General features: G+C 42.9%; 1 protein-coding gene across 1 annotated transcript in view; it reads left to right on the top strand.

Annotated features, from left to right (window-relative positions):
* PPM1H (protein phosphatase, Mg2+/Mn2+ dependent 1H) overlaps nucleotides 1–22,630 on the top strand; it is a 145,135-nt gene that overhangs the window by 69,623 nt on the left and 52,882 nt on the right. Inside the window, exons 2-4 of the mRNA XM_051619219.1 lie at nucleotides 1,865–2,030; nucleotides 11,135–11,479; nucleotides 18,528–18,640. Of these exons, the coding sequence (XP_051475179.1) occupies nucleotides 1,865–2,030; nucleotides 11,135–11,479; nucleotides 18,528–18,640 (624 nt within the window). The remainder of the gene's footprint in view (nucleotides 1–1,864; nucleotides 2,031–11,134; nucleotides 11,480–18,527; nucleotides 18,641–22,630) is intronic.

The following is a 22,630-nucleotide window of genomic DNA, read 5'->3' on the forward strand; positions in this document are numbered from 1 at the left end:
GATGCTCCTTCATCTCTGCTCAGTGTGTGTTTCACAAAATTTTATCCACAGTTGGTGTTTATTTACAAGAAATACTTGTAAACAACTGGTGGTATTGTGCATACAGATGTCAGTCTGCAGTGTGTGACATTTGGCTCTGTAAGGAATCTTTCGGTTTCTGATAGCAGTTAATTGTAGTGGATGCAAATTTTCTTAGAAGATGACTATTTTTTCTAATCAGAGGCAGAAATGCTCATTTGCATGTCACAGTATCATGTTGCTCCTCAAAAAATCAAAAGAATATATTAGCTTTAAGCAAGGCTGACACAGAATCGACGTTTTGGCAAGAGCAGGCAAGCTGGGGCAGAGTCCCCTGCAGGCCTTACTTTGTGTTTTTCTTTTTGTTTCAACAACCTTTAGCAAGTGTTCTCCTGTTACATAAAATTTTACTGTAATGAAAACATTAGAGATCAAGAAGTCAGGTATGTCTTGAACTTGCCATCAGAATTACAATGTGCCTTCAAGCTGTTTTACTTCCTGGGAAGGCAGCAGTTGGTTTTAAAGACATTGTGTGCCTGATGTGGAACTCAGTGTTTGTCCAGTAGTGGAAATGCAGCCTCTGACTAGTGGCTGGCTTGTTTGGAGACTCAAACCTCATAGTAAAGAGCAGTGGTTAGATAGTGTTTGTGGGAGAAAACATGCTTGCATCAAAGTGGCAATGTGTCTGCTTGGTTGGAAAAAGACATGGTCCTGAGTTGCACAGGTTTTCCCTGAGTGAGCCCAGGACTGTCAAAGCACATGTCCTACTATGTCAGCTGGTGTCAAATGATGCAGCATTAGTGACAAGATTCTCATGGAGAAAGTGGAAAACATACATGAACTTGGCTGTTCTGACAGGCATGACAACAGTATCTTGCATAATGCAAACTTGTGATTAGGGTTTTTAAATGGTGGTGGTGGAATATCTGTTATTTTCGGTGTCATTGCTGACAGAAGGAGGATAAGCAGTTGAGGTGCAAGTCTCAGGATACCCTTGGCTGTCCAAAGCTTGTACTGAGCTCTTAGTTCTGGTTTCTGCCTGCCTGCAGCTTTTGGTGCAAATCTCCAGCTCTCTGTGCTGCAGGGGGGACTCAGGTGTGAGGGTTTGAGGTTGTGGTCTTTTGGGGGGTTCTCTTCGGGGGTGTTTATGTTGTTCTGCAGTACAGAATGTACAGAATGTGTTCAGTATGCATCTGTCTATGTTGCTGTGGTACAAGCAAGCTAGACTTCTGTGTCGGAATATAAGGCAATACCATTCCTTTTTATTTTTGTCACAGCATTTCTAATATATGCCCTTTAAACAGACTAATAGTTGCATTTTTTTCTGTGCAGAAAAAACTTCATTCTTTAGTAACATCTTTTTAGATTGATAGTAGGTTTGGTGTTGTGGGGGGGTTTTTTTGTGAGACTTTGAACCAGGTAGAATGCACTTTTAGCCAACTGATTCCTTATTCACCATAACAGAGAGACTGGCTGGTAGAAAAGCAGCTTGGAAATCTTGTGTTTTAACCAGGAGTCATAAGTGTCACCAGCCTTGATTGTCAGGTAGTCCCTTTAAAGAAGAGCATGGTATGTATAAGGGGAAAAAATGCTCACAATACTGTTAGGTCTTATTCACATAGTTCTGTGAAAAATGCTTGTTAGACAATGTGTAGGTGTATGGAAACAAAAAAGTGTGTGTTGTGTGTGTGTAAGAAAGTCAGAGACTTTAATTCAGCTTGGTATTTGTAATACTTCTGGGCTATGGTTCTGTACATCTAGAGTCCCATACGAGATATAGATGGAGGCTTCTTTGCTCTGCTAATGTGATCATGTCCCTTGTTTTCTTTGTTTTGTTTTTTCTTAGGGTAATAAATGCAGGGAAGAGCACACACAATGAAGATCAAGCCAGCTGTGAAGTCCTCTTTGTCAAGAAGAAAGCTGGAGGCACTAATTCTACCCCGAACAAGAACTCAACAAAACGGAGGTCATCACTGCCTAATGGAGAAGGTCTCCAGCTGAAAGACAATTCAGTAAGCAGACTTCTGTATCTTGTCCATGTAGAAGTACAAAATAAATGTAAAGGGATGTGGCAATATAACACTAAAAGATGGGCACTGAATGTCTCATATATTTTCAGTTACATCTTATTAGTTCTCTCTGCTTAAATACAGAACACTTAACTATATTTTCCTAAGCTCAACTAATTGATCATTGAATTCTTGCATTGAAAAATGCTCTTTGCATCAAAGACATTTTGTTTTAAACATGGGGAGGAGAATACTCCTTGGTTTTTCCTTTTAATTTCATTTCTGAAAATATAATCCTGAGGACTTTGCTGCAGAATACTGTGAGTTTAATGGCTGTGGTTGACTTGTCCAGTGATAGTCACTGGAAGTATAGCAGTATCACCTTTTGTACAGTCATGCAATTTTTTTAAGGGTTAGATAGTCATTTGGTTTTGCAGGTAGATTAAGGTCATCTAGTACACTTAATTAAGTGATTTTTGCAGACTATGGCTCCTCTCTCTGTGTGGAGAGTGATTTATGTCATGCACTTGTCTACTGGAAATCATCTGCTATCCTTAATCTCTGCTCTTTCTTGATTGGCTAATTACTTCATCTGCTCTTTAAACATGAACTGAGACTCCAGTAGTGATTGATAGTGTGTGTTTGATTCAGACATCTATCCATGTAACACTAAATGCTCTACCTGAATGTTGGAGTTGGACAATGTGCATATGCAGTCTTTCTGCTGCTGGGAGAACACAAGTTCTCCCTAAGTGATAATTAATATTTCAGTGGACTGTAAGTACCCTTTTTTGATTTGTTTGTTTCTTTCTTTCTTTTGCTGTTTTTTTGTTTTGTTTTGTTTTGTTTCAAACCAGGTTGTGATTTCTGCTTCAGTCACTCCCCCAAAGCCCCATGGCCTGGTGCACCTGATGGCTGCAGGGGTTATCAGGGACCTGAGCAACAAGTGTTCTTGCTCTGTGTCCTGTCCCACCTCTTGATCCTCCTGTTCTGTTTCATATTTCACTATTACTGCATTTTCAGACTCTACGATATCTTCTAGGTTTTTGCAAAGAGCCCTGTTCTTTCCTCTTTCAAATCTCTCCTTAAATCACCTCTGCCAGTTCCTTTGTGCCTATATTCTTCATTGTATTCAGACAGTTGTGATTTTTTTCAGGTACATATTTGCACATGCCTGGGTACAGAATTGTGCCCTGTACTTGCTAGAGTTGAGTTCTGCATACAGGCATTCAAGGCAAAACAGAACTTCTTTTAATAATCTATGTTTTAAAAAAAATCTGCAGCAGTCATGCAACTGTCTGTTATTGATTCATGCAGATCTTTTGTTCTGTGAGGGTATTTAATTTTTGTACGTGTTTGTTATGTTTAATAAAGCAAGCATTCGGCCACAGAACTTGTTGTATATAAAAAACACATAAAGAGAAGCAATGATGTGCTTGGTCCAGGTGATGGGTTTGTATCAAACAAGTGGCATCACTGTGTCATGCACAGAGCAAATACCCCTATGCGGACACCAGAGAGGGTAGACACATCCTGGTCCTGTGCAGAGGTACTAGCTTTGGTTAGCACTTCATTGAAGTTCCAGGCCTACCATGTGAGATACCTGGTCAGGAACTTCTGCATCTGGGATGTGGGTGAATGCAGCTGTACTGAATTTACCAGTTTTCCTATTGTGGGGGAATGCATGGGACAGAAAAAGCTTTGTAACATTGTTTCACAAAGTCCAGTTAACTTTCAGCTTTGAGGAATATCGAATGCTTCCCAAGAGCAAAAGGGCACACTATCTTGTATATACTACATGGTTAATCTTCTTCAGAAGGAACTTCTCCCCAGACATCACATAGTTAATATGTTTAGAATGCATAAAAAATACAGGAATGTAGAACTATTTCATTATTGGAAGGGTATCTTCTCTAGCCTTGATGGTATCCATCATTATGTTATCATAATGGTAGGGTCTGTAAACTCACTGCATATTTATGAAAGCTGTTCCTTTTATCCATTTTAAGCTTAATTATTGTCAACTTCACTAAGTATCCAGTTACCCTGAAGTATGCAGAGCATCTCAAAGAATTTTCTGATTTCTCTTCTTCTGTTAACTAGTGTATTTCCTAGAATCACGGAATGGTAGGGGCTGGAAGGGACCTCTGGAGATCATCGAGTCCAACCCCCCTGCCAGAGCAGGACCACCACAGAATCTAGGGCAGGTCACTTTAATTCTACTGTAATTCTTTTATCTCAATTTTTAAATAAACAGCCACTCCCTTTCAGGCTTATTGAGAGATTCATATATTTTTATTTCAAATCTTCTGTTGCTGATGTATTTTGACCAGAAATTAGCATAATGTCTGAAGTGAGGAGCCAGCTGATCCACATTTTGCCAAAACAGGTAGCATATTTCTGGAAAAAGTTTTCTACTAGAGGGCAGTATTACACTAGCAATTAGTAGGATATTTTTCCTTGGTACTGTTTTGCTGGTTGAATGTATCTAAAAAGGAAAAAAAAAAAAAAGACACATTTCTATAGTGTGTCTATCTTTGTTTTCATATTTTTATACTGTGAAGTGTAATATCGTGTTTTGTCCTAACGTAGCATTGGTAGCAAATATTTTTTAAGGAGAGCACAGCTTGGATATTAAATGTGATGGGGGTGCAAGCTACTCTGTATCAGTAGGATGCAGAAATACAGGCTTGAGACACTCCAGTGAACAGGATAATATTCTGGCAAGTATTTAGTAAGAAAGCCAGAGGCTGAATGCTGTAAAAGCCTCTTTGGGAAATCTCACCATAACACACAATCCAAGTGGTGTAGCATCTCATAGGAATATTGAAGGAGGAAGGGATGAGGGAAGCAGTTTATTATTTGTCCAATTAAAACAAAGTCTAGGTTTTGGGTTGGTTTGGGATTTTTTTCCTTGTTGTTTTTTGGGGTTTTTTTTTTGAAGTGTGGAGCACAAAGTGTGGAGCTGGAACTTAAACTGTCTTGATTTAACCCAGTCCATTTCATAGTCGTCCTCAGATTTTCGTTTTTTCCACAGAATCTTTGAGAAGGCCAGGTGTCATCTTTGTTTTACCTTGCTTTCTGGGAAGTTTGTGAAGTGTAAATTGCAGCTGCATCTGAGGTTTTGTGATTATTATTGTTTAATGCTAACCCCATTAGTGCAGCCCTGTGTTTTGGCAAGGCAGCATAAGGGAGTTGGAGATCCATGGGTTGGGTGCTGGTGTCATGGCCTTGGCTCTGTGAGTGGACTCTGCAGAGTTTCTGGAGGTGAGAAGGAAGTGGTAGGCCAAAAATAAAGGGGATGGAGAAGTGAACATTTGCTTAGGCCCAACAGACACAAAAATCCAAGGAAACCTGTTTAAAAGCATGATTATGGTTTTCTTCTTGAAAGTGTGGGTGATAAACTAAGCAGAGCAGTGAAAGGAAAGACTCTAAAAACTCAACCCCAGATAAATTACCTCTTTTTCCCAGCACCACACTCCACTGCTGCTTGATTAATCATATTTGCCCTCTGTCCCTATTCAGGAGCATTCACTTTAAAAAGCACGACTTTTTGCTGGTACTATTTTGAAATGCCTCTACCTTGATGATGAATACTGAAGACCATCAGTGAGTGAAATGGGAATCCTATGCAAGGATATTGTCACCGTGACAGGTTGCATGACTTAGTGTGATGCCTTCTTAATTGTCACCATAATGTGAGGATACATAATTGTTAATTCTGCAGTTTTCTTTGCCACAGATACGGGTCGGAGTTTTTGTTCTGTGGGACACAAGGCTGCTTGCCTACCACAGGTAGCTGAAGATATCATTGGTAACATGAGGAAGCTTTTCTCCAAGGATGGGGTAACTATTGCCCACCCAGTTCCGATTTGATGAGACCAAAAGATGCATTCTAATGCATTTTGTGAGTGTAGTTCCTATTTAGAATAATAATGATCAGGGTGGGTTGTGGTTTTCAGAATAAATTTTTAGTGGCAAGGTGATTTATTTGCCTGTTTGGAATTAAGTTCCTAAAAAAAAATAAATCTGAAGGTTTTCAGTGTAGAACCACTGTCTAGCTTACCTGAAAAATTTGTCCCAAATGGATCACTATATAATGCTAAGGCTGCTCTTTTTTTTTCCCTATAATTGATCTTGAATTATGTGTATATATATACTTCTTTTTTTCCATGCTTTCTCATCCATTATTTGACCCAAAACTTTGCATGTCTTAATTATATTTTACAATTGCAAAACACAGGAAACTGCTGAAACTTTCTAAAAGCAAAGTCAGCAGTTGAGAAGCCTGAAGGTTATTAGATTTCCTAGTACATTTGAGAAATGAACTGTAGGGTCATTGCAGGGAGCAGCTCCGTGCCTTTCCTGTGCTGAGGGCTCCAGAACTGTACAGAGTATTCCAGGTGTGGTCTGACCAGAGCAGAGCAGAGGGGCAGAATCAGCTCCCTGGCCCTGCTGGCCACACTTCTTTTGATGCAACCCAGGATGTGTTTGGCTCTCTGGGCTCCAGCACATGCTGATGGCTTGTGTTGAGCTTCTCATCTACTACCACCCCCAAGTCCTTTTCCTCAGGACTGCTCTCTAGCCATTCTCCCCCCAGCCAGTATTTGTGCCTGGGCTTGCACTGACCCAGGTGCAGGACCTGGCACTTGGCCTTGTTGAACTTCATGAGGTTGGCATTGTCCCACCTCTCAAGCCTGCCAGGGTCCCTCTGGATGGCATCCCTTCCCTCTTGGGTGTCAGCTACTCCACACAGCTTGGTATCATCAGCAAACTTGCTGAGGATACACACAGTCCCACTGTCCATGTCTCCAACAAAGATGTTGGACAGCACTGGTCCCAGTACTGCCACGAGTGCCTCTCATCACTTGCCTCCACTTGGACACTGAGCCATTGACCACAACTCTCTGGGTGCAGCCATCCAGCCAGTTACTTATCCACCAGCTGGTCCATCTGTCAAATCCATGTCTTGTCCGTTTGCAGACCAGGATGTTGAGTGGGACAGTGTCAAATGCCTTGCACAAATCCAGGTAGATACATCAGTTGCTCTGCCATTATCCACCATATCTGTAGTCTTGTCATAGAAGGCCACCAGGTTAGTTAGGCATGATAATGGCTTGGTAGCTACTGAGGTCATCTCAGCTGTGTGAGGAAAAGCATTGACCTTTCTGTGTGTTTTGTCTCATCTGTGTGCCTTGACTACCAGCCCTCGTTCATTCTCTGAGTTGCTGCTTTATTGCACTATATATTTAATTCTCATTAAATTAGTATCATTTTTGAGAATTAATTTCCTTCAAATAGGAAGCCATTTTTATTCTCAAGGGCAGGGGGGGGAAGTGTTTCTTCTTCTGTTTTTAGACAGCTAATAGATTATTTGTGGTTATACTGTCTTTGCTAGTTCAAAAGTAAATTAAGCTTCATAGGAATACAAACAAATTTTTAGAGACTAATATTTAGGTTACAGTAATGCCTGCAGATCCCAACTGAAATTAAGGCCCTAGAGCATCTCACACAGAATATGTGTATAAGAGCAGCATTGTGGTAGTCATCTCCCCTGAGTGTGTGTGCTTAAAATACAGACCTCTCAGCTATCTAGGGTACTTCTGCAGCTGATAGGGGGAAATAAATCTGCTTTGGAATTAGATGAGCATAGTCTGAAAGTGCAGGGTTTTCTTCTCTCTGCTGAATTATAAGGACAATTTAGAGAACTGTCTTGGAGGTGTGCCATGTAAGTGCCTGAACTTAGGTGAACTGGTAGCAACTTGCTCTTTTTTAAGAATTACAAGGCCAAACAGGACAAGTTCATTGAACTCCAGAAGAACCCTAGCTGATGTGGTCATGCTGTGTTCATGCCAGTGACAGCCCAAGAATACAGCTCAGGCCCATGTGAGCTTCTCTGTCCTAATTTGTGCTGCCTATTAACTTAAGAGGAAATAAATGGTAACATTTCAATTTCACTTTTTGTCATGACTATTGTTCTGGTCTGTTTTAAACCTTCCCGGTCTCTCATGGCACCTTATTTGACTACCAAGTTCATATGAGGCTTGTTCAGCTTAGGACATATCCAGTGTTATGCTCATAATAATGAGACTGAATTGTGCTAATAACTTTTCTCCTTATCTTGTGAAAAACTCTAATACAGACCTTGGTGGGAGCTTGCTTTTGAAAACTGAAGAAAACTGGGGTGGGGGGGAGGGCGGGCTGGTCATGGTTTAAACTTGTTCTTCACTGTAATTTTCTGTTACAGTTTGGGGGAAGTGGGGGGTGCAATGACAAAATATCTTCTCCCTGTAGGTGGGAGGTAAATTATTTCCATTTCAGAAGTGTAATGCCTTAATGCCTTTTCCCCCGAAGGGATAGCACCTTTTGAATGACACAAAGACATAAGCTGTAGAAACATTATCCATGGTGCATCATGAGGTGGGTATTGGCCAGGGAGCCAAACCCTAAGAGAGGCACGGGAGCAGAAGTAGTGTGATCTATGACTTCCAAGAGGCACGGTGTTGCCGTTTTGAATCAGTGGTTTCAGTTTTAAGCTGAAAGACTTTCAGTTTGGGATACTTGTTTCTGTTGGCAAAAATACCTCACATTTTACATAAATAGAGATGTATTTTTACAAACAGGTTTTCCAGTCAGTAATTCTGTTATCCGTTAAAAGTGGCTGAAGCAGAATTTTACAGCCAACTGTTGTGTGAGCTTGGAGAGATTCTGAGCCTGGAGCAAGCTAGCACACCTGCCAGTCACAGCTTCAGGGGTGAAATTTCACAACAGGTTTTTGGTGAATTTACCAGACTGACTAAGTGGGTGGGACTGAATAAGAAGCCGACTTCAGAACTGTGTACATCATTTGGTATATCCACCATTATTGAATATACCCTGTATGATCCTTACTGTGGCAACTAATCCAGTACAGTAGGAAAAGACTGCCTTTTCTCAGCATTTCAGCAGTGAAATGAAGAATGCACAACAGACTGCTGAATTCCTTTTCTTGGAGGAAGTCTCCACTGCGTAGGTGGCTACGGTTAATACACTGGTCAAAAATGTTTGAACTTTTACTACAGCAGCAGTGCTATAAGCTAAAGAAAAAAAAATAGACCTATGTAATTTTTGTAGTCAAGGTTTTAAAATATGCATTTCAACAAAGTAAGCTAAAAGTAATAATGCTTGTACAGCAATGAACTCTGCCCTTTGAACAGCATGAACTTGTAGTGATGGTCTAATATACATGTTGCTAAAAGAGACATTTTGCATTAGGTTTTGGATTTTATACCTCGGAGCAACAATGAATGATGTCTTTTGGATCTCCCAATGACAATTCATGGTGTTCTTACTCCAACCTGTCTGCCTTGTCCTAGAGCTAGTGGTTGGCACCGTTGTGGAGCAGCTGGAACAGCAGAAAATAACAGGACCAGCAGCTCACAGCCCTGTCCATAAGTTTGAAATAAGCAGTGCTTTGGGCATGAGGTGCTGGGATGGAGGTGGTGCCTGGACTATATGCTGAGCTGTTGTGTAAGGGAGCAGTGTTTGGATGAATGAAACAAATCGTGTCTGTCATCCTAAATTAGACTGCAGTCAGCATGACATGCAGATATAATTTTTATGTTCTTTTGACTGCAGTGAGATCTAGGTTATGCTTTCTTAGTATGAGGTGTTTTGCAACAGTGTTGCCTGATTCCTGCAAAATGATTTATTTCTAAATCTGTGTTAGTCCACCCACATCTGATTTGCAAGGGAACCCCACAATTGTTTCAGCATAGCTGGGAGAAGGTGCAGGATTAAGAAGAAATGGAGGGGAGAGGTGGGAAAGATTATTTCCACATTCTGCTGCCAAATTTGCTATTGTGCCAAGACAGGTATGATGCCTTAAATGCTTCCATAAGGATTTCTAGGTGAATTTCTCCCAAGCACATTGAGGTAATCTAGGGTATGGCTCCTTGGTATTTTTCAAGCAGTTTGGACCTTGTGCTGCCCAGAACTTCGTCTGTCTCCAGCCCTGGGTTAATGGGCACTATGTGAGTGATAGGGCACCTCATCATAAAAACATGGTTCCTGCTGAAATCAGGGCAATAGTGCAGCTGGCTTACACCTGTCAGAGTAGACTGTATCAAGCAGAAAAGGAGAAATATTTGAAAATCACATGATTGATCAACAACTGCTGAACAAATATATAACATTACCACATATACCTTAATTTTAATAATGAGGTCTACATAATTTACTTTTTGTAGGTGCTGCCTGTATGAGATCAGTTGTTCTGACTGGCATGCTAGGAGTTGAGCTAAGAAACAAGATCTAAAAGCATACTATTATGCTGAGAGCTATAGCAGAACACTTCTGATCAGAGGGTATGTAACTCCAGTACTACACAGGAGACTTTTCAGAAGACTGGGAAGAGCTAGGCATTGAATGTGTAGGCTGGCATGGGTGGAATGCAGCTGATCCCACTTGTGTGCCATCCTTGAGGACCTTGGTGTTGGTTCCTGGACTGGCACATGCAGGGAAAGCCTGAGTTGTCCCATCTGCCAGCATGGATGGACCTTACCTAGCAGCATGGAAGTGGGGATCACATTTTGTTACTAGATGTCAAACTGAAGTCCTTTGTCTCAGGTCTAGTGAAAAAAAAATAATCTGTCAGAAGAGTCAGGTGCTGTCTTGCATGAAATTTTTGTTTCCATGGTGGTAGGTCCATAATTTATCAATTATGTGATTTTCAAATGCATTTCTTCTAATCTATGTGATCATTAGGAAACTAACTTAATCTCATAGTGGTAGCTGTGCTTGGTCAGTGCATCCTGTGATGGCTGTAAGTAGGAAAGATTGCAAGTTCAGCCTTTTTTAATTGCCGGGGCAGGGGGGGAGGGTGAGGTGGTTAAGGTAAAAAAAAATAAGGTGCGGTTTTGTGGCAAAAATAAGCATTTCTTCTTCCTGCAAGAGCAGTGGGTAGCACAGTGGGTATTTCTCCACTTCTGAAAGAAGTTCACCTCTGGGAAATTTACCTGGTTTTTACCTGCTGTCCCTGTGCCGGTGGCTGCTCCATCACCTTACTCATGGCTGTGTAACAGTGACCATCTCTTTTCCTTCCCTTTCTTCCCCTCCTGCTTCTCCAGGACACAGATGGAATCAGCCTGTACTACTGGTCCCTGTTTGATGGACATGCTGGGTCAGGGGCAGCTGTAGTTGCTTCCAAACTGCTGCAGCACCATATCCAGGAGCAGCTGCAGGAGATAGTGGACATCCTGAGGAACACGGCTGTCCTCCCCCCCACCTGCCTGGGAGAGGAACCCGACAACCCAGCCACCAACAGCAGGACGCTGACGCGGGCGGCCTCCCTGCGTGGTGGGGTGGGGGCCCCAGGCTCCCCCAGCACCCCTCCAACACGTTTCTTCACTGAGAAGAAGATCCCACATGAGTGCCTGGTTATTGGGGCCATAGAAAGTGCATTCAAGGAAATGGTATGTATGTCTTAGGGATCTAAAGTCCTTTCTGCAGACATTAATGATTTGCATGGCCTGGAGAAGATGAACATTTAGGGATTTTTTCACTTTTCTTTCTTCCCCTACTTAAACACCATCTGTATGTGGACAGAATTACTTAAGAACCTCAGCAGCTTATCTGGCACATCCCTGTGAGGCAGGAACTGCATCTTAAGTCACAGGGAGCACCATGGCCATGTTTGTGTTTTACTTGACTCTTAGAAGCTTGGTGCTTTGTTCTCTTTTTTTCCCCTTTTTTCTTTTTTTTCCTCCTTCTCCTTGTTTAAGATAAAAATTAGTACTGCCTCACAGTAGCACATCTCAGCATTGACTGTTATCATAAAACTGTATATATGGGCATGCACTTTACAAAGCCTTTTTGCATTACCCAGAGCAGCAGCAGAGGCTGTCAGCATTCATTGCACTACTGACACATCTTGTTCATGTTGCCCACAACTACATAAATGGGTCATAAAAGGTCATATCAGGGTCACGGATGCAGGGCAACATCCTTGATCCACTGACCTGTAGTTCACATTAGCTTTGGAGTGGCTCATAAAGCACAGCAGTGACTGTAGAGAGTGTGTGTGCAGCTCTTGACTGAGGCAGGTTGGGTGTGTATGAGTGGGGCCTAAAGTACATTCCTACCACCCACTTGACTTGTATACATCATGAGCAGCTGGGAGGAAATCATCACCCTATGGAAACAGAAAATCCATCAATTTCCTTATGGAAGGCTGATTTTTCTCTTTTGTAATGGTTGTAGCTTCTCTGCACCTTCCCTTTTCACTTCTCCATGTTACTTAAGTAATTCCTGTCAGGCAGAGTAGAGGCTTGGCCTGCCACTGAGTACATGTGGATCAGGTCTTGAGAGATCTGATCTTGTTCTTTAATTCTTGTTTTGTTTCAGAAAAGCCTCTTATTTGAGCAAAAGGTTTTTGAACTAATGAATGTTCTGCAGAGGTTTTATTTGTTGTCTGAAAAGAAGTATCAAATTATCATTGTTTTACTGACATACATGAATTTTGTTTAGTTACATAAATCTAATTAGAGACTACAGTTGTTAAAGAAAGTGGTGCTACACTTTGCATTTTGAATAGCAATTCTCTTGCTGGATTGTCCTTTCTCGGCAAGGCAGTGCAGGCAAAGAGAACCACCAAGTGGCTTTGGGCAGCATCATCTGACTTTCAGGTTGGCAGGTGCAGGAGCAGGATCCACAGAAATGACTTAAGCGTCATTCTGCTGGGGCATGTGAGCAGATTTATGTGCTGTGGCTGGTGGGCTCAGTTTCTGCTAGCTGAAAAGGAAAGAGGAGGATGCATGAAAATCTCCTGTCAGTTTAGCATGCCCTTCTCAGAAAGGAGGACTAGCTTGCTCCCTCCTTTGTTGACAAAGAAGGGAAAAGATGACACTGCCCACCCACTGGAGACTGATGGGTTCAGAGCATGGTAAGAGAGAGAAATCAATTTCATGCTTCAGTTGGGGGATTTTCAGGGCAGAAGTGTACTGGGCTCTGAGTGCATGGCATGACTCTTGTTGAAACTGGCTCCAAGTGCAGGAGAGATGAGAAATGGAGTTTCATGGGACTGGAAAGTGAAGGTAAGGGAGCTAAAGGGCCATTTCAAGTGCTCTACCTTTCTTATGAGAGCAGTGTGTGCATTACCTACTGCTGCCTTCCTGAACATGCCCGAGTGAGCAGGGCTGTTATTGCCCTGCTTTATTTTGAGTTCACACCTCTGGTAGGTGTTCACATAGATGACCATCTTAGCTCATGTCCAGGCACCTGCTTGGGAGGGCTTTTATGGATACAGTATGACAAATGCAGAAAGCCTGGATAACTACAGATATGATGCCTGAGTATTTTGGGTACCACTTGACAGGTTTATCTAATTATGGTTTCCTCCCTTTTGCTAGGAGCACTTAGTGTATCATTTCTATCTTCCCTAACTGCCTTTTGAATTCTAGTTAAGCTCTACCTGGTTTTGCCTCAAGTCTCAAATAAAATGCAATTAATCTCTTTCAAAAGGCTTTTAAATTATTTTTTTTTTTTCCTTTATTGGGTGTGGTTTCCTTTGGACAGTACTTGTTTGACAGCTACATGCAGTAAAACGCTCTGGAAAGCTGACACAGACCAAGTCATTGCCTACCTGAGAAATTTAACAGTTCAGCTGTCTCCTTTTTGAAGTAATTCTAGATGCTATTATTTGATTGTGTTGGAATTGGGATTAGCAAGTTTCTGTGTTGTGTTCTCAGATAATTTGCTATCATGTTTAAAATATAAAAATGCTCAATATCAGTAAATTGTCAGTGACCACAATAATTCCATTAAAAAGGAAATAGATAAGCTCAAGTTCTGAAGGTATCAGAAGTCAGATCCTCTAATTTTCATCTCTTGAGTTTTAAGATGTGCATTTATAGATTCAGTTCTAGGGAGCCAGGAGGGATGTTTCCAAGTGCTGTTCTGTGCCAGGCAGAAGCATCAAACTATAATCCCTTCCCTGTATTTAACCTGGTATACATGTGTGTGATGTATTATGTGTTCAAAGAAAGATGAAAGGGAGAGAGCACCTAGTCCACACTGAACCCTGATTAATTTTGGATGGGAAAAAATGGCACAGAACTAGTCTGTAGGATTTATTGGAAAGATTTCTATGAGAAGCGGCTGAGGAAACAAGGGATGTTTAGTTTGGAGGAGGCTGAGGGGAGATGTCATGGCCCTCTACAACTACCTGAAAGAAGTTGTAGGGAGGTGGGTGTTGGCCTCTTCTCCCAAGTGAATAACGACAGGACCAGAGGAAATGGCCTGAAGTTGTGGCAGGGGAGGTTTAGATTGGATATTAGGAAGAATTTCTTTACTGGAAGAATGATCAGGCAGTGGAAAAGCCTGCCCAGGGTGGTGACTCACCATCCTTGGATGTATTCAAGAAACATGTAGATGAGGAACTCCAGGGCATGCTCTAGTGACCAAGATTGTAGGTTATGTGGGGGTTTTTTTGGGGGTGTGTGTTTTGTGGTTTGGTTGGTTGGTTGGTTTTTGGTGGGGTTTTTTTGTTGTGGGTTTTGGTGGGTTTTTTTTATGGTTGGACTCAGTGATCTCAGAGGTCCTTTCCAACCACAACTATTCTGTGATTCTGTGGAAGTTTGTATACCTTGTATCATGATTTTCTTTTTATTGAGATTTTTTTTGACTTATGAAATCTAGACTTCGCTTTTGCAAGATTGCTGCCATTTTAACAATCTTGAGAGAGCAACATGTTGTACAGTTTTCATTTTAAAAATCTTTGTCTCATGCAATTGCCAGCAGAAATGAGAAACAGTGTTACAGACATTTTGATGCCATTTTGACAGTGGTAGATTAAGGAGTTAACTTTGTCATTATGCCTTATGAAATGTGATTATTCTTTAGATTTTTTTAAGCAGATAGTCAATACTGTGTATGTAGGGAGTTAGGCGGCTTTCCATCATAGCAAGGTTGAGATCTTGGCGGGAAAGCCCCTACTCTGAGGAGAGATACAGATGAACAACGTTATATTAGTTGTTGCAGTGCACTCACTTGTGGTAATGACGATAACTGCTATTTGAGCGTACCTAGATCTGCTTCCCAGGCCCTCGATTTCTGAAACTAAACATCGGGTACAGCTGGCATCCACTTCCTGTGCCTCCACGCTGGCCGCTCTCGTGCTGTCCCTTGCATGGGCCGAGCGCCAGCGGCCTGCGCGCACCAGCCGCTCCCGTGTGCCCCGTGTGTCCCCCGTGCCCCGCGTGTGCCCCGTGTGTCCCCGTGTGCCCCGCGTGTGCCCCGTGTGTCCCCCGTGTGCCCCGTGTGCCCTCCCGCCTGGGCCACGGCGGGCTGGGGACGCCCCGGGCCCGCAGCGCCCGAGAGCCCCGGCGCAGGCCGCGGCCCGGCCCCTCCTCAGGGTCTCCAGCAGGTGGCACAAGGCCGCCGCCGTCTGGGGCCCCGGAGGCTCCGACTGAGGTAACAGCTTCGTGGCGTCATCTTCCTCCTCTTTTTTTCGGAAGGGAATGGCCTGGCCCAGGGCTGGTCTCCGGTGTCATCAGGAGGCCTCTCCCCCCTTGCCCTCGCCTCTCTGGAAGCGGAGCTGGCGCGGTTCGTGGTGTGCCCTGCCGGCTTTGCTCCATCTCCCCTGCGCCTTCTCACTCAGGGGAGACCGAGCAGGTAACGAGGTGTCAGGCAGCCCGTGGGGGCACCCTGCTCCTGCCTGCAGCTAACTCATGAACCCCAGAACGAGGGGCAGAGCACAGACTAAATTAGGTGCCTCCCTGGCATGAAACAACATTGCCTTTTGAACAGAGGACATAAAAAATCCTTTTTTTTACCCCCCCCCCCCTTTTCTATCCAGAGTCTGAGTGAGTGGCACGTGCTGCCCTTGGAACTGAAAGGTGCATCCTTTGATTTTGCCCAGCATTGCTCAGCTCTTGCCCCGCACACAGATTGCTGCGTGGGGATGAGCTGCAGGCTACAGGAAAGAGGAGGGAAAAAGTAAAGGGGGGGGGGGGGAAGTTTGCTCTGAAATCTTTCTTCAGGTGGAAAATGAGGAAAGCTTTGTATACACCCAGACTTTGGAAGGAGTCCCTGTAAAGCCTTCACAGGTGTGTTGGGATTTTGCCCCTGTTTGTGCTGCACTTCTTTCCCAGCAGCACTGTTAGGAAATACTTCATTAAAAGCCAATGTCTCTACATCAAAGTTAGTGGCATTGGTGGGCTTTATTTTATTTTGGTTTCTTTTTACCCCTCAAATCTTGTTGAGCTGTAGGAAAGCCTTCCCATTCTTCTCTTTACCCCAAAAGGAAATGTCAAACAAAGTATCAAAGTAATATTGAAATAAACATGGCTGAATATACTCAGGCAAGTCATGGTAGTAAATTCAAGCTCTGAACCACGACTAGATGGAAGAGCCCAGGAACATCAATGATTTGAAAAAATCCAGTACACAAACCTAGTTAAGTCAAGGAAACTGAAAACAAGGCCCGAAGGATTATCCATCTTCTCTCCTGTAATAAAAGATTCTGAATTCTGCTTATTGAAAGAAATAAATTTTAATTTAGACATTCCAGCACTTGCAAAGTGTATGTATGACAGAGCTGAAACCAGGTGAGGGACTGTATATTGTGTGAAGGTCTCAGAGGATACTGAGAACTGCGGCGATGAAGGCTTTTTAAAATTCCTGGCAGCGTCTCAAAGATCCACTGTAGTGTTTGTAAGTTTAAATTATTTTGATGGGTAGAAAAGCCTGCTTCCTTTGAGCTGTTCTTTTCAGCTTAATTTAAAAATACATAGAAACCACAGGGAGGAAAATCAGCTTCTATGGCAAGATTAGATAAAGTGGCATTTCTAACAGGCCCATGTCTGTGACCAAAGGTTCTGTGAGATCTCAGTTTTAGCTTGGAGGTGTTTTCCTCCTGGTTCTCTCACCCTGCCCCCCCTCCCTCCCCCCAACCCCGCCCTCCCCCCAAAAGAAAAAAGGGGGGAAAAAAGGGAAGAAGAAAAAAAAAAAAAAAAACAAAAAAATAGGAAACCACAAGTCCTTGAGGGCACGGCTGAGGAGGCAGCCGTAAAACCCCGAGTCTCCAGCAGCGTGCAGTTCCCGTGTGAGGCAGAGGATGGCCGTGTCGCTCCCCGCCACGCCGCCCACCTCGGTGCTGTGTTCGGGGGACGACTGGGACCGGGCCCCATGTGCACCAGCTGGCGAGAGGCACCTTGTCTGTGGCAGACACGGCTCTCTGGCCAGTCTGCTCGGGGCAGCAGCCAAGCGCTGCCGAGCATCCCCACCGCTGCCCCAGGTCACCTCTCTCTGATGAAATTTGTAGGAAATGAAGAGCGGTCCCTGGCCTCCTCTGCAGATACTCAATCAAATTGCAGCTGTCATGGTTTGCATTTGTTGTGGTGCTTTTCCTCAGATAAATTTAGCTCTAAAGTAAAGCTCTAAATCCCATAACCCAAGGCACGGACAATTTGAGCTGTTTGTTGCTCGGTGCAAATATGAAAATGGCTGAAGTATAGCTCTGTGTGTGCGCATACACACACAGAGGCAAACAAATATATTCATAATAAAAACACAAATAAGTAGGCGAGGTTCAGCTGAAAGGATCTGCCAGTACTTGAAATAGCAATGTTAAATGATGCTCCCTTTTTGAATCCACTATTACAAGGAAAGACCAGTTTGAAATTGAATTTGATTGTGGACACAGGAGAGGAGGGCAATTTGTAACATGTTGTGTTACTATGCCAAATTGAACCAAGAGGCAGCAGAATGAATCAGTTGGAAGATAAACACAAGAAGAATTATTTGAGTAGGTATGAACCTGCTTAAATTTGGGCCTGTGCACATGCCTAAAAATTAAATCTTTTCAGAACCTCATAAAAACAGTGAGATGAGACAGACGGTTAAATACTGTGGTTCATCCTGAAAAGTCTGTGAATGCCTAGTATTTTTCAGTAAACATTGTTCTACTGACCTTCCCTCCTGCCCCTTAAAAAGTTTAGCATCCACCCACTCACTGGGTTTCTGAAGGGTAGCCTTGTGGCATGAGTGTGTCCTGCTGGTGTTTGCAAAGGTATAGGCTCTGCAATCTCAGTGTCCTTTTTGGAGAACAGATAGTTATTAATATTGTGTTTAGGTCTCATTAATTATTTGTTGTCTATGTAAAGCACTCTCCAATTATACCACCAGGTACCTGTTCTTAAGCTACATTTATCTCTGCATTCGTTGTGCTTTTCTGTAGCAAATTCTGTTGAGTCCCTCAGAGTTGCCATTTGTTCCTTGATGCCTGATGTTTTACAGTCTCCTGTCCTGATTCTTCCCAAACATCATAAGTAATAGGTACTCCTCAACTTTCTGTTCTCCTTGACCGTGTGACCATAGCTGCAACAGTTTAAAAAAAAAAAAAAAAAAAAAAAAAGCCAATGGGACATGCAGTTTCAGAAGACTATTTTTTAGAGGAATCTTTATTTTCTAAAACATTAATTGCAATGCTGTCTTAATCAATTTTGTTCTCTTTTCCCATAGGATTTGCAAATAGAACGAGAGAGGACCGTGTACAATATTTCTGGTGGCTGCACAGCCCTCGTGGTTGTGTATTTATTGGGGAAACTTTATGTGGCAAATGCTGGTGATAGCAGGTGAGTGTGGTGTCTCCCCACCGGTTCCTTCACCCCCCAGAGCTGATGTTATGAAGTCCCTTAGTTGCATGCTGTGTGACTAGAGGGTTCTGTTTCTTGACTGGACACTTAAAAAGAGTCCACACAGAAATTAATGCAAATGGCGGTGATAGGCTTTCCAGTATCTTGTCAAGTGGTGGTTGCAATCAGGGAGATTGATGACACGTTTGGCCCTGTAGCAGTTTCTGAATGACTCAATGGTTGCAGGAAAGTGGAAAGACGCTTAAGAACCATTGAAGCAGATGTTGGGTGTGTAGTAGAATTTTGTGTTGAACACTGACAAGGTGACTGCATCTGGAACAGCTAGCAGGGCTAGACTGGTTAAGTAGGAAGTCCTGTCGCTCCCATCCTCAGCCTTAGTCTTGGAAGGCCACCCGGGTCTCAGATTTTTGTGTATTTGAAGGTAATAATCTGTAAGCAAATAACTGCTACTCCTGCAACAGGAAGGAGGGGAGGGAGAGAGGCTATCACAGGTTAAGATTTTTACTGAGTCCTGTTCTAGCTTGTGTATTTCTCCATTTCTCAGAGCTGAATGTTGTCGTTCAGGAGTTGTTGCTTTGTTATATTTAGAAGTTGGATGCTTGAAACTATAGATCTGTCAGTTTGACCTCGGTACCAGTGAAGGTCATGGAGCAGATAATCTTGAGTGTTATTAGAAGACATATAGAGGATAACCAGGGGATCAGGCCCAGTCAGCATGGGTTTATGAAAGGCAGGTCCTGCCTGACAAACCTGATCTCCTTTTATAACCTGATGACCTGACTATTGGATGAGGGAAAGGCTGTGGATATTGTCTATCTGGAACTCCAAGAAACATTTGACACAGTTCCCCATAGAACTCATAAAAAACCTGGCTGCTCATGGCCTGGATGAGCATATGGATGTGTTGGATCAAGCACTGGCTAGACAGTTGGGCTCAGAGAGTGGTGGTCAATGGAGTCAAATCCAGCTGGTGGCCAGTCACAAGTGGTCTTCCTCAGGGCTCAGTTTTGGGACCATTTCTGTTTAACATTTTTATTGATGATCTTGATAAGGACATAAAGTGTATCATCAGTAAGTTTGCAGATGACACCAAGCTAGGTGGGAGTGTTGATCTGCATGAGGATAGGGAGGCTCTACAGAGAGACTTGGATAGATTAGATCGTTGGGCTAATGTCAATGGTCTGGGCTTCAAGAAGGCCAAGTGCTGGGTCCTGCACTTAGGCCACAACAACCCCAGGCTTGGGGAAGTGTGGCTGGAAAGCTGCCTGGCAGAAAAGGACCTAGGGGTTCTAATTGACAAGTGGCTGAATATGAGCCAGCAGTGTGCCCAGGTGGCCAAGAAAGCCAATGGCATCCTGGCTTGTATTTGAAATAGCGTGACCAGCAGAAGTAGGGAGGTGATCTTCCCCCTGTGCTCAGCACTGGTGAGGCCACACCTGGAGTAGTGCATCCAGTTTTGGGCACCTCAATTCAAGAGAGATATCGAGGTGCTGGAGCGAGTACAGAGGAGGGCAATGAAGCTGGTGAAGGGCCTAGAGAATAAATCTTATGAAGAACGCTTGAAGGAGCTGGGAATGTTTAGTTTGAGAAAGAGGAGGCTGAGGGGAGACCTCATCAGTCTCTACATCTACCTGAAAGGTCACTGTAGAGAGGTCGGTGCTGGTCTCTTTTCACAGGTAATTAGTGACAGAACAAGAGGGAATGGCTTCAAGCTGCAACAGGGGAGGTTTAGACTGGACATTAGGAACAATTTTTTTCACAGAAAGAGTGGTTAGACACTGGAATAGGCTGCCCAGGGAGGTGGTTGAGTCACCATCCCTGGATGTGTTTAAGGGTCATTTGGATGTGGTGTTGGTGGATATGGTTTAGGGGACAACTTTGCAGAGTAGGGATGATGGTTGGACTTGGTGATCCCAAGGGTCTTTTCCAGCCTGAATAGTTCTATGATTCTATGAACTGAAGTCTGCAAAGGTACAGAACCATGTTGTCTTTAGGTAAAGACTGCTATGGTTATACATTTGTGTTTGAGGTTTGTGCACACACAGTTCATGTTTGTACTGTGTGTGCACAGTGTATCTACAGAGACAGCAGTCAACTGCAAAATACTTCGTAGTTTAAGCTTAACATTTGTATTGCCTTTTTGCTGCTTTAAACTGTGTGGGAAGTCAGATAAATCCTTTATGCATAAAGCTCCTATTCTTTCCATGTTGGTGATTATTGTTAATATGCTAAATTTGCTGTTTATGTTGCAGATTGCTCGCTCAGTTCCTCAACAAGTGACTTAGTTGAATCTTTTTGGCATCAAAAGTCAAATGAGTCCTCACAGAGGATAACTGCAAACATGTTTGAGTAGACCACCTGTTTTGTTATCAGAACCACTAGCTGCAGTAAATTTTAGCTCTTTTGCCATTAAATTAGAAATAATAATATTGTGCTATTGTACTTTAAGTAAAGTTGAGTCTCTTCGATTGGGTTGGCTAAATTGCTTTCTTGTCTCTTAAAAGAGTGCTGTGCAAAATTGACCATTCAGGATCTACTTCTGAGTAGTTGAGAATGTTGTTCTTAAATGACTGGCTCCTTCCAGTTCCCCCAGGATTCCTCCTCCACTTCCCAAAAGCTCCATTGCAGCCTCTGACATCCAACGGGAAGAAACACGTTGGTGATCTTGAATTAACCCTGGTGTCCATTGTAGTTAAAGCCACTAAGTCTTCAATAGGGTTTGAATATTTATCAAGCCCATCAAAAACATCTCTTCAGAAAAGCAGGAAGAGCAGAAATTAGAAGGGAAGCCAGTGGCAAGGCTGGGTCTTATTTGAACCAGGACTCAATTTTTTTTACTCATTCCTAGCATCTTGTAGGTACCAAGGTCCTTCCAGATCCACAGAAGTTTGATTTTGCACTTGCCAAATAGACCTCATGGAAACCGTCTGCATGCTGAAGATAACTCTCTGCATTCCCAAAATCTTTAACTTTGAAATAAGCCTACTTCCAGAGTTCTGTAGCTCAATAAACTAAAAGCTTTAAAGCATAGATCATTAGTTGATCTGTGTCGCTTACACGAAAATCCCACTTTCCATGTTTCAGAAGGGGAGAAAAAAGGCTGTTTTGAAACATCTGTGTTGCTCTTCATCACTAAAAGAACACCGTAAGACTAGAAAAGCAGCTCTGAGGTTGTTCACCTACTGCCAGGGTGCACAGTGTGTTCCTGTATTTTTAAGAGCCTGGTCACGTAGCCAAGAAGTTTTATTTGTGTTAGCTGGAAAAATATGTTCTCTTTTGCTGTCTCATGCCTTGCATGGTAAGCTTTGCTATTTGTACAGATATAAATGAGGGTGGTAAGAAAAACAATAAGGAAACTACTTAAAAAAATGTTTGTCTGCTCTTGAGAAGAAGGGCGGGGTTTGTTTTTTCACCCAAAAAGAGGACTTGTGCTTGTTGCTGTTGGCACTAGATGCCAAAATGCTCAGTTCTTCAGTGGAGTTTTAGTTTCTTTTGAGTTAAGCAACCCATTTGTGCCTCTTCTGTCCTCATTCTCCCTTCTCCCGTCTTCATTCCCCCACTGGAAAGAGCCTATAAACAATACAAGCTACATTTCCCACAGACAAGAGGCTGTGAGAGGAGGCTTTGTGCTGGAGGGGTGGCAAATAAATATGTTGGGTTCATGCAAACCTTATTTGTTCTGCCTCTGCCCAGAAGAAGTTTGTCTTTCAATTCCAGGCAACTTCAAAGCTGCAGAAGCTTTTAAAGGTGGGTTTTGAACAGCTTCTGCTGTCATGGGACCAAGTTACTTGCAACAAATTGTTACTATCACAGAGAGACTAAGGAATCACCACGGTGTGAGACTTGAATAATAACGTCCTATGCGGTGCCAGCTATACCTCAGACTTATGTCTGTGGTATTCAGTTTAACCACCAAAGCTTCTCAAATCTAATCATTTCATGCCACGTACCCTGGCAGTGTTGTATAGC

Source organism: Apus apus, chromosome 1 (assembly GCF_020740795.1).
Source record: "Apus apus isolate bApuApu2 chromosome 1, bApuApu2.pri.cur, whole genome shotgun sequence".
Classification (NCBI taxonomy): Eukaryota; Metazoa; Chordata; class Aves; order Apodiformes; family Apodidae; genus Apus; species Apus apus.